The following is a 14717-nucleotide window of genomic DNA, read 5'->3' as shown; positions in this document are numbered from 1 at the left end:
TGTTAATCTAGTATTTCTCCCCATATAATTTAGGGATCTCTTGTCTCTTGCTGCTTTAAGGATTTTCTCTTTATTTTTGGGATTTGCAAGTTTTACTATTAAATGTTGAGGTGTTGAATGGTTTTTATTGATTTTAGGGGAGGATCTCTCTATCTCCTGGATCTAAATGGCTGTTTCCCTCCCCAAGTTAGGGAAGTTCTCAACTATGATTTTTTCATATATGCTTTCTGGTCCTCTGTCCCTTTCGGCACCTTCTGGAACCCCAATTAAACATAGATTTTTCCTTCTGAGGCTGTCATTTTTTCCCCCTTAACCTTTCCTCATGGTCTTTTAATTGTTTTTCTCTTTTTTCCTCAATTTCCTTCCTTGCCATCAATTTGTCTTCTATGTCACTCACTCTTTCTTCTACCTCATTAACCCTTGTCGTTAGGACTTCCAGTTTGGATTGCATCTCATTTAATTGATTTTTAATTTCAGCCTGATTAGATCCAAATTCTGCAGTCATGAAGTCTCTTGAATCCTTTATCCTTTTTTCCAGAGCCACCAGTAGCTTTATAATTGTGCTTCTGAATTGGTTTTCTGACATCGAATTGTAATCCAAATTCTGTAACTCTGTGGCAGAGAGTACTGTTTCTGATTCTTTCTTTTGTGGTGAGTTCTTCTTTCTAGTCATTTTGCTCAGTGCAGAGTGGCTAAAAATGAGTTGTACTTGTTGGAAGTACAAACTCTTCTCTCTGTAGCATTCAAGCTGTTCTCTCTTTAAATCTCAGGTCGAATTCGTAGGTTTTCAGGATGATTTGAAAGTTATCTAGGTAAGTTGGTGGGGACAGGTGACTTGGGGACCCTACTCCTCCGCCATCTGATTTTCTTATTCCTTAGGGAAATGTATTTCTGTTTGATTTGTTATTTGTTGAATAACGCCCAGACTCTATAAGGTTACATGGTAACATGTAGGTTTTTGTCTGCTATTTATGCAAATAACTTCTTTCAGGTAACAAAAGGATAAAACCCCAACCAAACAAAGCAGAAACAAAAGCTCCCCAATCCTAAAGGTTATAGTCTCCTTGTCCTATATGACATTAACCAGTTGTGAATATAACCCAGAATTCCTATTTTAACATTCATTCTGAATATAACCAGAATTCCTATTTTAACATTCAGTGCAACTTTACCATCCTGCTGTTTCTCTTTTAATTAAGTAAATAAATTGTAAAAAAAAAAATTAGGTAAATAAATATAAGCTCTTTTCATGTTTATGAAAGTGAAGAAATGACAAAATTTTAACTTCTAAAAGGTTACACTTTGTCAAGGCACCTGCGTGGCTTAGTTGGTGAAGTGTCTGCCTTCTGCTCAGCGTCATGTCCTGGGGTCAAGCCCCAAGTTGGACTTCCTGCTCAGGGGGGAGCCTGCTTCTTTCTCTGCCCACTGCTCTTCTTGCTTGTGAGTTCGCTCTCTCAAATGAATAAATTAAAAAATGTTTTTAAAAAAGTTATATTTTGTCACATGAGTTCACATTGACCTTCGCTTCCAGATGAAGAGCCTCTGGCTTGTTTCAAAGTTCTGTCTCTCCGTATCTGTAGCGAACCTGTCCAGCGACAAGAAGCCTGGCTTCCAACATTCTTCATCAATTTCCTCATTTTCTTGCTCTAAGGAAGCACAGAAGTAGTTTCAAGTTGCTGGTCCATATTACTGTGAAAATCGAAACTACTGACCAGTGTTCAGCATTTGTTTACAGTTCCTTTGAATTTAGGGAGGACTAGCAGTCAGGATGCTGTGGACAGAGTGGTTTCTCAGCTTAGTTCTTCCCTGAGGTTGGGTGGACACTGAGTCTGCAGTGTGGACGGCAGGACGGTATGGTGTGCTCCATCACCCCAGCCACCGTGTTGTGAGCTGGGGGCTCCTTTCACAGGAAAACAGAGCCACTCTTTGCACAAGGGGGTCATTAAATAGAAATATCATATATACATGCAGCATAGTGTAAAAATAAGTTGTGCTTTGATCACCTCCCAGAAGCTGTGCATTCTTTACCAGTGACTCACGTTTTTACCAGCCTTTGGCTCCTCTCTTAGCTACACATGAGTTCTTTCCAGCCACAAGGAAAATGATGGCATTGGCCCATTTTAATTGACTCTGGATACACTTCTCTCTTTGGAGCACTTTTGGAGACACTGGTATTCCTCCAGGGGCCCGGATCACGAGAAGCAGCTCCAGGCTCCAGGCTGGGGCTTTCAAAGCCAGTTCTAAAGAAGACTGTTCCTGATTGTTCAGTTTTCCATGTGGTGTTAGTGTACTTCCTGTGGCAAGGTAAATTTTTAATGATTTATATAAATGACATCTTCATTTTTAGCGTTCGATAGCTTGGCTGTGTGTTATGTTCGCATTGGGTCAGGGACAAAATTCTAACAAAGCCCCTCCCCTCCCCTCCCCACTCTTCTCCCCCCCCCTCCTCTCTCCCTGCCTACTCTCTCCCTCTCCCCCCTCCCACCCCCCTCTGCTCTGCCCTTCCGTGGACTCTGGAGGGCACCCCCTGTTTTCCATGTATGCAGTGGCCCTACAATCGATCTCTTCTTACACATTTGAAAATCTTTCATAAAAGTGCCTGCCATTCATTCATGTTAGGGTGTAAATAACTAATGACAGCTGAAAGCTCCACTGTTCTCTGGTGGAACCCTGTGCACCAGGAAAGCTCGGGGAGCAGGAGTCTCCCCCGCAACTCCCCGGGGCCAGCTGGAGACAGTGGGGCTCAGTGCAAATGCAAATGTGGCCACATTCTCCCAAACTCGGAAAAGAAGTACCATTGAAATATCAAGCTTATTTATGATGTATGTATGTTTTTATTTATTTATTTATTACAATTTTATTTATTTATTCATGAGACACACAGAGAGAGACAGAAACATAGGAAGGAGAAGCAGGTTAACCTGCAGGGAGCCCGATGTGGGACTCCATCCCAGGACCCCGGGGATCACAACCTGTGCAGAAGGCAGACGCTCAACCACTGAAGCACCCAGGTGTTCCAAGCTTTTTCCTTTAATGATACTTTTTACTTACAAAAGATAGTAAGAATGACACCGAGGTTCAACATAAACTCACAAAACTGTAAAAATATGCTATTTCTGGTATTCTAATTTTATATGATATGATGAATGATATAGTTTTTATTAATTTGAATATCTTGATCGATCATAAGATTTCTCTGACTCATTTTGCTGAAAATTCACTTACTGAGCCATGGAAATGCAAGGTGGTGACCAAGGAGCGTCAAGGTAGTGTGGGCCCTTCTGAGAGTAGCTGGCCTGCCCAGTCTGCTGCTGCCTTCTCCAGAAGTGGACGCTGTGGTGGAGTTTCACATCCACTGTGTTTACTAGGGATCAACATCTGAGAGTCTCGGTCAGAGGGAGAAGTCAAAACGCCACACACTTGGGCCAGAGTTCTGGCCAATCCCATGGGAGCCCTGGACCATCTGTGGTTTACCAGAGATGCAGGATAGGCATGAACATCTTTGTAGTTTTGTCTCTGTCAGGCCCTGGGTGCGGGCTGCCGCCTCTGTAGGGACTTCTCAGCCTCAGGTCCTTTGGGGGTCTACTTGGGGCAGAACCACTGCCCTGAGGACACACCCCTCTCAGGTTGACCCACATCTCTCCTTGACTTCTGGAGAGAATGCTAGCTAACTGACTCCAGCTGTATACACATGGTAATGCTCACAACCAAGAATACAAGGTTGGGGGAGGGATGGCACCTGGAGGGATCACTTGGTGGAGAATCTGACTCTTGGTCTGGGGTTGTGGGTTTGAGCATCACATTGCATACAGAGATTATTTTATTTTTTATTTTTATTTTTTAATAATAAATTTATTTTTTATTGGTGTTCAGTTTACCAACATACAGAATAACACCCCAGAGATTATTTTAAAAGGAAACAGGAGATTGGTTTAACATCAGGGTATAGGGACTCAGTCGGTGAATCACTGATCTACATGAACAGAATGATGGATATAGTATAGGAAGATTGAAAAAAAATAACGGGAAAAGATTATGCAAAGGTTAAAGAGAAGGAAGCTGGCAAAACTATATTAATAATGGAAAAAAATAAACTCTAGGGCAAAAAAGCATTATTAGAATAAAAGAGTCATCTTGTAATGAGAAAGGCTCAAATCACAAGAATATTCAAGGGAGAGGAAGTAACCCTGCATTTTTTTTTGGCTTGAATGTTTTGTTTTGTTTTTAAGATTTATTTATTTATTCTCTCCAGACTAAGCCATGGGCAGAGCAGCTCCCAGGCCCAGGGAGGCCTGCCCCCAGACACTGGGAAGCCGAGAGAAGGAAACTCAGCCAAGATGAGAAGACTGAGGTTTACAGAAGTTAAGCATCTTGTCCAAGGTCAGAGCAATGGACCCCATCTTCCGTGAATTTCAGTGGGTTGTACCAGTATTTCAACTAAATTGGCCCAGTTGAGGGGAGTGGGAGCATCTCTCCCTTCAGCTTCCCTTCCTACCATTGCATCTTGTCTGGAATGCAAGAGAAACAAAGGCTCAGAGAGGCAATTCTACTCTCCTTGTGGGGGCGTGACCTTCACGAGCCCATTTTTGTGATACAATCCCTTTTGACCAGCTCAACTCCTGTTGGAATCCAGGCACTCCCATAACCTTCTCTGGCTTATTTTGGCAAGAAGGTGGCTGTTGAGATGAACATGGAATGTTTTCCGTTTGAGGAGAGGCAGTAGACACCATGCCTTAATCGGTAGATGGTCAGAAGTTTTGGCACTGAAAAAAGCAATGAGGTTTGGAGTGGAAGCAAGTGGCACAGCAGAGAAAGCCTTCCTGTGAGCATTGGGATACCAAGTCTGGTTTCAGATCTGATCCTTAATGAATGACCTTGGGCAAGTCCCTGTTCACTCGGTTGGCAACATTCTGCGCGCCAGGCATCGTGCTAAGTGACCTAACATCACCGTAAGCCAAACTGGTGAGAGTCCCTTCACCTCTCGAGCTTAATGTTTCATTAGTAACCACGAACAAATACATGATCAGAAACTGGGTGAAGAAAAAATGCAAAGAAAAAATGCAAATGCAAAAAATGCAAAGCACTAAACTGGTGCTTGGTGACCTGAGCTGTCACGGGAGGTGGTTTGGGGCTCAAGGAGGGCATTCCTGAGGAAATAGTTTTCACTGATATGAAGAAGGAATGGAGTGCAACAAAAGCAAAAATAGAGAACATTACACTAAAAAGCTGCACAGCGAAGGAAAAGACAGAATAAAAAGGCCTCCTCTGGAGTGAGAGAAAATATTTGCAAACTATAATATCTGCCGAGGAGCTCATTTCCAAAATCTATAAGGGACTCCTAAAACTCAAGAGCAGAAACAACATATAACCCAAGTAAAATATGGGCAGAGGGGACACCTGGGTGGCTCAGTGGTTGGGCATCTGCCTTTGGCTGGGGGCATGATCCCAGGGTCCTGGAATCGAGTCCCATATCGGCTCCCCACTCTGCCTGTGTCTCTGCCTCTCTATGTCTCTCATGAATAAATAAGTAAAATATTTTTTTAAGTGGGAAAAAAAAGATTTATTTATTTATTCATGAGAGACAGAGAGAGAGAGAGAGGCAGAGACATAGGCAGAGGGAGAAGCAGGCTCCCCACAAAGAGCCCGATGTGGGACTGGATCCCAGACTCTGGGATCACACCCTGAGTCGAAGGCAGACGCTCAACCACTGAGCCACCCAGGTGTCTCTGGCCTGAATGTTTTAAATCAAAGGGCAGAAAAATATCATTTTATTTTTTTATTTTTATTATTTTTTTAAATTTATGATAGTCACACAGAGAGAGAGAGAGAGAGAGAGGCAGAGACACAGGCAGAGGGAGAAGCAGGCTCCATGCACCAGGAGCCCGACGTGGGACTCGATCCCGGGTCTCCAGGATCGCGCCCTGGGCCAAAGGCAGGCGCCAAACCGCTGTGCCACCCAGGGATCCCAAAATATCATTTTAATTGAAAATACTTTAGTGTGTTTTTCAGATAAAGATGTGACAAATATATCTATATAAAAACTACAATATTTTAATTCAATAAAATTAATAATTTCTTTTTTAAAAAGATTTTATTTATTTATTCATAGAGATGTAGAGAAAGAGAGAGAGAGAGAGAGAGGCAGAGACACAGGCAGAGAGAGAAGCAGGCTCCATGCAGAGAGCCCAATGCGGGGCTCGATCCAGGGTCTCCAGGATCAACCGCTATGCCACCGGGGCTGCCCAAAATTAATAATTTCTTAATATCATTTAATATCCACTAAAGAAGAAAGATTTTATTTATTTATTCATGAGAGACACACAGAGAGAGGCAGAGACACAGGCAGAGGGAGAAGCAGGCTCCCTGTGGGGAACTGGATGTGAGACTCAATCCCAGGACCCCAGGATCATGACTTGAGCCAAAGGCAGATACTCAGCCTCTGAGGACCCCCAGGCGCCCTGCCCATTTTTAAAAATTTAAATTCCAGTATAGTTGACATACAGTACTATATTACTTTCAAGTGTGCAATATTCAGCTCTTCTGTATGTCAGCTGGTGCTGGGCACAACAGGTACACTACTCAGTCCCTACCACCTGTTTTAACCATCATCCCACCTGGTGACCTCTGGTCATCAGTTTTCTGTAGTTAAGGTCTGTTTCTTGGTTTGCCTCTCCTTTCTCCTCATCTTCATTTGTTTTGCTTCTTAAATTCCACATATCAGTGAAGTCATATGGTATTTGTCTTTCTCTGACTTACTTCACTTAGCATCCATGTTGTTGCAAATGGCATGTAATACCCACCTTAAGTTCAGTTTTCCCAAATTGTCTCCAAAATGTCCCAGTTTGTTCAAATTGAGATACATAGAGGGCTCATGCATTGTATTTTCTTTTAAAGATTTTATTTTTATACCCAGTGTGGGGCTCAACCTCACAACCCTGAGATCAAGAGTCACCCTCTCCACCAACTGAGCCAGTCAGGTGCCCCAGATAGTATTTGATTGATAGGTTTCTCAGCTACCTTTAGATCTATAACAACATTGCCCTCACCCTTTATCCCCCCATGACATTTATTTAAGAAAGAGACTGTATTGTTGTCCTGTAGAATTTCCACATTTGGGAGATAGCTGATGGAATCCTCATGGTGCCATTTAATTGTGTCTCTAGCCTAGTGACATGACTGGGGGAGGTCTGGCTGCCCAGAGTACATCTGGTGATGTCTAGGCATTTTCAGTTGCCATGATTACACAGCACAATTGGCATTGGTAAGCGGAGGCCAGAGATGCATCTAAACTGTAATGTACAGAACAGCTCCCCCAGCAAGGAGTTATCTGGTCCAAAACATCAATGGTACAGATATATTTTTAAAGATTTTATTTATTTATTCATTAGAGACACATACAGAGAGAGGCAGAGACATAGGCAGAGGGAGAAGCAGGCTCCATGCAGGGAGCCCCATGAGGGACTCGATCCTGGGACTCCAGGATCACGTCCTGGGCTGAAGGCAGGTACTAAACCGCTGAGCCCCCCAGATGTCCCTCTTCTAAACCTTTTATTGTCTTTAAAATGGCAACTAGATTGAGGGGTTTGGTTAAATTCAAGTTCACTTTTGGGGGGATAACAGAATTCCTCCCTCACAGGTGGACCCGTGTTGCACATCCTGTTGTATCACACAAGAAGGCAATGGCGTCCGTGCTTAGCGATGTGCAGATCGGTAAGCAGGTCTCGATGTGCCAGCCTGGTCCACCCACTGTCAAGCTCCTCGTTAACTTTTCACCTTGAAGTTTTATCGTCCATTGGTGACAGCTGCTTAAATTTCACTAAGGGTTTAAGATGTTGATGCTTCCAATTCTCTCCCACTCCTCTCATCAGCTGCAATTCTTCTATAAAGAAAGCATCGCCTTTTCAGATATTTTCCCTAAAAGGGAGGACAATATATGCACGGTGCTTTCCCTTTATCAATTTTCAGAATACGCTACTCACTTAAAAATAAGTTTCAATATTCTTTGTCAGGAGAATCAGCTAGCAGCCACCCTCTGAGGAGTGAAGCAGGCAAGTGTGAGTTACTATAGAGACAATGTTATCTCGAGTACTTGGTTCCAAAGGGATGCCTGAGGCCTGTGGGGATGAGAGGGGCTCTAGGGGGCAGCAGAGACCACCAGCTCCTGCAGCCAGCCCACCCTGGCTCTGGAACCTTCTGGGGTCCCTCACTCTGGAGCACTGCTGCTTGCAGCTGGCCGCTCTGCTAGCGAGAATCTCAGTTGCTGTGAGAGGATATGTGTGGGTCGTGGCTGCAGGGGGGACTAGACGCTGTTCCTGGCGTCCCTGACCCTTGTTCTCTGTGGCTGAAAGAGAAGAGTCTCACCTCCAGGCTAGCAGCAAGAGCCCAGCAGCCCTGTGGGGACTCGTGTTGAGGAACCAGCCGCCCTCAGTTCAACCCTCCAGGTGCATTCTCCGTGTTTTCAAGTGATCCTTCGTCTCTTTAAACCCAGCAATTGCACTGCTAGATATTTACTCAAGGGATACAAACATAGTGATCGGAAGGGGCACCTGCACCCCAACATTCATAGCAGCAATGTCCACAATAGCCAAACTGTGGAAGGAGCCCAGATGTCCATCGATGGATGAATGGATAAGGAAGATGTGGTATATATACGCAATGGAGTATTAGCCATCAGAAAGGATGAAATCTTGCCATTTGCAGTGACTTGGATGGAACTAGAGGATAGTTTGCCGAGTAAAATAAGTCAGAGAAAGATAATTACATGATCTCACTCAAGTGTGGAATTTAAGAAACAAAACAGAAGATCATAGGAGGAGAGAGGAAAAAATAAAACAAGACAAAATCAGAGAGGGAGACAAACCGTAAGACTCTTAATCATAGGAAACAAACTGAGGGTCGCTGGAGGGGAGGGGGAGACGGGGTCACTGGGTGAGGGCACGTGATGTGATGGGCACCGGGCATTATTTAAGACTGATGCATCACTGACCTCTACCTCTGAAACTAATAATACATTATATGTTAGTTAACTGATTTTTTAAAGTGTCAGTATAAAGTCTTAGGAAAACAAGTGGACTTTTAGGGAAGACAGATCGGGGTTCAAATCCTGATCCGCTACTTAGGAGCCAAGAGATGCATCTTGCCTTTCCTCATTGATAACAGGCAGTTGTTGATGGCTGCTGTTGCACAGGGACGAAGGTCTCAGCGGGGGGCGGGGGTTCAGTGTGTGGTGTGAGTGTGCGCATGCATGCATAACTGCGAGGGGTACCCCCTCACCCCCTCCCGGGGAGCTCAGTGGGCTGATGATTACATTCAGCTCAGCAGAAGCCCATCTTCTCCAGACAAGTGTGGCTTGCTTAAGTGCATAGTGCAGCTATGTGCTGGGCGTCCCGTGTCCTCTGTGTCAGATGAGCAAAGGCCTGCGGGAAAAGTGATTTCTCCAGGTGACGTGAGGATGGAGCAGAGAGAGGCTGAAATCTGGGTCTGCTCTGGGTCTGGGGCTCTCACAGACTGCATTGAAGCTACTATGTCTAGATACTTCTAGTTTTCTCCAAGCCCTTGGTTTCAGTCATAAATGCAAACCTTTTCAGACCATCACCAGGAAATAAGAGCCCTCTGGATGCACCTGCACTGAAATCTCCATAATCTTACCCATGTGGGGGCTGGATCATATTCTGTCTCTCGCTAATCTAAGGGTGCAAGACCTGAAGCTTGAGTGCAACCCCTCTGTTTGGCGAGTTATTCGTTCATCACCCATTTATGGGACATCTGTCGCGGGCCCAGCCCTGGGCCACAGTGGAGGGGCAGAGACTCGGGGAGGAACAGTACAGTTTCCACGTGCGAGGATTTAGCTCCGTGGGACAATGATTATGCTTCTGCGTGGGGCACAGGACGGCCTCTGCGCGGGAGCTCTTCTGCAGAGGTGCAGCTGAATCTGGACGGTGCGCCAGGGCGGGGGGGGGCAGGGAGTAGGTGTCTGTTCTGGTCGGCAGGGGCACGGTGGGGCTTCCTCAGCGTCAGTTCTTCCCGAGGAGCCCGTGATGGGCCGTGCTGGACTCAGGTGGTGAGTGTCCTGACCCTGTCAGTGTTCAAAACTGGAGTAAAGATAATCCTTGATTCATGACACACTCTCATCATTAGTCCATGCATGGCTTTCTTTAATTATGTTATTTTTGATAGTATAATGAACTCCTCTGTGTCCCCTACCCCACCTAAGAACATAAAGAACCTACAGCTTACATTTCTATACACTTTTTCCCATCCCATCTCCCCCTCTTCAAGATGGAAAGGGCCACCATTGTGAGCTTTGTGTTTATCTTTCTTTTTTGGTGTATTTTATCATTTATTTATCTGTTTTTTTTTTTTTTTTCAAGGTTAATAAAATTTTTATTTAAGATATTTGACATGTGATTCCTTCGGCCGCCAATCACCATAGTTCCACCAAAGCCAGAGTGATGATCTTCAAAATAGCACTTTTAAAACAAACTTTTGTTCAATCCACAGCCGTCACTGTCCAGAGGTCTTCTTGGATCTCCACTTGAATATGGACATACTTCAAAAACTCCCCACTGTAATCTTTGAGGTCCAACTTCTTTAGAGCCCCATTTAGGGTCTAAACAGATAAATGATTTTCCTGGTTCTCAAACATCCTCTAAACATGAATGAGTTCAAATCATATTCACCCCTAAACTATCACACCCTAGAACTGTACAGATTGTTGGGATACGCCAATACCTTTAAGTCCAGACACTGTTTTCAAGTGAAAAGCCTTAATATTCATATTCCTATCTCTTCCTTTTCAGACCATTCTATCCTCTGTCCCATGTTTTTGGATTTTGATGCTCTCTTTTTAGACGAAGCAGCTTCTTCAGTATATTCCTCTTGTCCTAAATACAGATTCATTTTCTTTGGTATTTCAGAACTTACTATGAATTCATTATTGTCCACCAATTTGATATCACACCCATCCTCATTTTCAAGAGTTGTTGCAGCCTCTTCCACTGTTTCTGACTCTTCAATAGGAGAGAGAGATCCATCATCATCCAAGTATTTGTATCTACGACTGTCAAAATCTTCCCTTTCTAAATCTTCACCAACATTCATTTGTTTCAAGGATTCCTTGAGATAGTATTCATACTTCAATTTTTCAAGGTAGTTGAAAAATCCTCTTGCCACCGCTTGCTCAAAGCTTAAAATCTTTCTCCATGGTAATGGCTTTTTTACATTCTCAGATTCTAAAAATGGGAACCCAGATCCTTTGTCTTTAACTTGTTTCTTATTTATTTGGGAGCGTCTAGTGGTTTTTCTTCCTTCTGGTCTTCCCCTTGGTCTTTCTTTTGGCTTATATTTCCTCTTTTTACGTTTCTTTTTTTTGAATCTTTCAAAAATAGCTTTTAAAGTCAGTGGTCTTGGTTCAAAAGAGGAGTCACTAGATGAATCCCTTGCTTCAACACCTCCAGAAGAACGAACAAACTTTCTAATAGGGTTTTTTTGCCCCTGTTTTGGTGAGCACGGGACAAACTGAGTCTTAAATAAGCTGCTACCGGAAGAATTATCACTTTCATTGTCAATTTCTACAGCTGAATTAGATGCCATTACAGGTTGAGAAAATTCGTTACTTATTCTCCCCCAAGTCCTTTCCAAATTGTATTCACCACTTGTTTGCTTCAGAGTTCTCAGCAACCACGCGGAAGGAAAGCTATTTATCTGTTTTTAAACAGTTTATTTTTGGGATCCCTGGGTGGCGCAGCGGTTTGGCACCTGCCTTTGGCCCAGGGCGCGATCCTGGAGACCCGGGATCAAATCCCACGTCAGGCTCCCGGTGTATGGAGCCTGCTTCTCCCTCTGCCTGTGTCTCTGCCTCTCTCTCTCTCTCTGTATGACTATCATAAATAAATAAATTAAAAAAAATTAAACAGTTTATTTTAAAGTCACCTCTATAGTCAATGAGGGCTTGAACTCACAGCCCTGAGGTCGAGTTGTGTGCTCCATTGGCTGAGCCAGCTGGGCACCCCAGTGAGTTTTAATTCTTATCTTTGCATGGCCGTGTTTTCCCCCCACATTCAAAGTTGTCCCACTAAATGGGAAGAAGCTTCCTACACGGTGGGGTTGGTGGGGAGAGCTAACACGCTTTCCTCGGGACTTGAGCCTGGCAGCTTCCTCAATATATTTCATGCTGAACATTTTAAAAATTCCTCTTACAAACGGATCTTTGAGTGAAGATGATAATTCAAGAAAGCACATCATGGGGACACCTGGGTGGCTCAGTGATTGAGAGTCTACCTTTAGCTTAGGGCATGATCCCGGGGTCCTGGGATCGGGTCCCACATCGGGCTCCCTGCATAGAGCCTGCTTCTCCCTCTGCCCACGTCTCTGCCTCTCTCTGTGTGTTTCTCGCGAATAAATAAATAAAATCTTAAAAAAAAAAAAAAGAATGCACGTCACATTTATCCCTCAGCATGTCATCACACCACCTGCAGGGTGCAGATCCCCAGTGCAGACAGGCATGGGCACTGCCAGCTAGGGAGCAGCACAGCCTCCAGCCGGGAACGAGGGGGCTAGCTGCTGCACCCCAGGGGCCGAGCGTGAGAAGGCTGAGAGGCTTTGAGGGCGACAGGCCGAGCCCGGACCTCGTGCCCCAGCCGCCCATCCTCAGCCTGCTTGGTGACGGGACCTGCATGCCTGCCTCCAAAAGGTGAGCTGGGCCAATTCGATTCTCTCCCGGGACCCCTGCTGAGGACCACGAGGCATTGTCTGCTTGTTGGGGGTGGGAGCTGCCCTTGAGGGGCCAGGAGACGGAGTTGGGGCTGGAGAGGCCGAGGTGGGGAAGCCAAAGCCTGCCTGGAGCAAAGACAAGGAGCGCTCCGAGGCGGCCAGCCGAGAGCGGGGCAGAGGTGGGTGGTCGACCAAAGCGAAGCCTTGCTCACAGAGGGCAGCGGGAGCAGGACCCACGAGTCCTGGTGCTCAGGCTGCTGCAGCCCCATGCGTGCAACCCTCAGCAGATTCCACGTCTGATCGGCAGCATCACGGCTCGGACCCAATTTTCCACCCAGCCTGAGCCCATACCCGAGCCTGCACGGCGGGACGTGACTCAAGCGTCCGACCTTCCTCCCTGTGAGAAGTGAAGGCTGATTGCCTTCCTCCCAGAGCGGCCTGGACCTCAGGCTTGTTGCTAGTGGCAGACGAACTGGAGGTGACAGTGTGCCACGTTGGAGACCAGGTCATACAAGGCACTGTGGTTTCCTCTGTGGTCTCTGTGTCGCTCGCACTGGAGGAAGGCAGCCGCCATGTCATAAGGACACTCAGGCTCCCCGCGGAGAGCCCGCAGAGCGAGGGGGGCACCTCCTGCCAGCAGCCACCTGAGTGCACCATCTTGGAAGTGACCCTCTGCCTTTCAGGCCTTTGGTGGATGGCCACCCCAGCCAGCATCAGCTCCAAGGAAGACCCTCGGGCCGGAACTACTCAGCTAAGCTACCCCTGACTTCCTTGCACAGAAATCGCAAGAAAATAAATATTTATTGTTCTAGGCCACTGAGTTTGGGGTAACTCGTTAGCAGCAATTGATGATGAATACACATGCTGATTTGTCTCACCTTCAGTGGACACTCCCTAGCGCAGCTGGGTTCTTATGCTGCCTGGTGGCCACACCGTGTCTCCTGGCCTTTTGCTGACCTGGGGTCACAGACACTATTTCATACCTTTCAAATCTCCAACACCTGCACCTCATTCTCACTCTCAGCGATGTTCTCAATTCCTAGTCCTGCAGGTAAATGCTACAGCCAGCAGAGGAGAACTTCCACGGTCCCAGGGTCACATCTACCCTCATGTGCACACCTGCCTTTGGCCCTGGGACAGGGATGGACTCTGTGCTCCCAGCTAAGACCAGCCTCCCCCTTGGGTCTAGATCTGAACACCTCTTGCCCACTCAAGGACACCCCTTGTGCAATTCTTTCTAGAAGGAAAGAGCATTGACCTGTGTCCAAATGCTATTGGTAGTCAAATAAGATGGGGATGAGGAGTAACCACTGGTTTTGGCAACATCAAGGTGGTGAGGACCATTGGCTCGTGGTCTCCATTGAGCATTGGACTGAGTGACAAGCAGAGAGGCCTGGAGGACAGAATTTGGCTCTGTGAGTGTCTCATATCTCTGATGCAACTGTTGCAACAAGAAAGGGAGGGATGGGGCTGGGGTGAGGGTGCAGGACAGGTGAGGAACAGGAGACACTGAAGTGGTTTGTGGGCTGAAGGGAAGGGTTCAGCGGAGAAGGTGGATGATGCAGGGCATCCACAGCTACTCAGCAGCAGGAACTGAGGGCAGGCAGTGTGTGACATAGTGATGCGGTGACAACATGAGCAGCTCCAAAGTCCGCAGTGCCCTGGATCTGGGTTGGTCGCTAGGTAACACTCTCAGTCGGTCCCCCAGCTGGGCTTAGCTGGGACCCTTCTGGCCAGGGCTGGGGGCTGGGGTGTGTGGTCCCACAGAGATCCCACAGACCAGGAGAGGGGTGAGCCCACACTTCTGACCCTGCCTTCTTGCTTGAGGCTGGTGCCCAGGGTTTCGCCTTCAGCCTGGCAATCCTGGGCATGAGGGGATACTCACTGTCCTGGGCAGGAGGGACCAGTGTTTGCGTTAGAGACCACAATTGAGCGTGTGGATCATAGCGGGTCTTCTCCGACATACCATTTTCTCTTATGTTTTCTATTGAAATGAAATTCACACA

General features: G+C 46.1%; 1 protein-coding gene across 4 annotated transcripts; it reads right to left on the bottom strand.

Annotated features, from left to right (window-relative positions):
- Positions 1-10375: 10375 nt before the first annotated feature.
- Positions 10376-11689, bottom strand: LOC121472035 (TATA box-binding protein-associated factor RNA polymerase I subunit D-like). Of its 4 annotated transcripts, none has more exons than XM_041723004.1 (2): positions 10732-11689; positions 10376-10646 (listed from the first exon to the last, which is right to left on the bottom strand). In XM_041723004.1, the coding sequence occupies exon 1, from the start codon at positions 11590-11592 to the stop codon at positions 10774-10776; it is 819 nt and encodes a 272-aa protein (XP_041578938.1). In that variant the 5' UTR covers positions 11593-11689; the 3' UTR covers positions 10376-10646; positions 10732-10773. The 4 variants fall into 4 exon arrangements, with proteins under 4 accessions (XP_041578938.1, XP_041578954.1, XP_041578947.1 ...); XM_041723020.1 differs by having other exon boundaries at positions 10376-10598; XM_041723013.1 differs by having other exon boundaries at positions 10376-10565.
- Positions 11690-14717: the final 3028 nt, after the last annotated feature.

This window comes from Vulpes lagopus, chromosome 1, assembly GCF_018345385.1.
Source record: "Vulpes lagopus strain Blue_001 chromosome 1, ASM1834538v1, whole genome shotgun sequence".
Taxonomy (NCBI): Eukaryota; Metazoa; Chordata; class Mammalia; order Carnivora; family Canidae; genus Vulpes; species Vulpes lagopus.
Note: the sequence above shows the minus strand (reverse complement) of the source record. Positions and strands in the feature narration are given on the sequence as shown.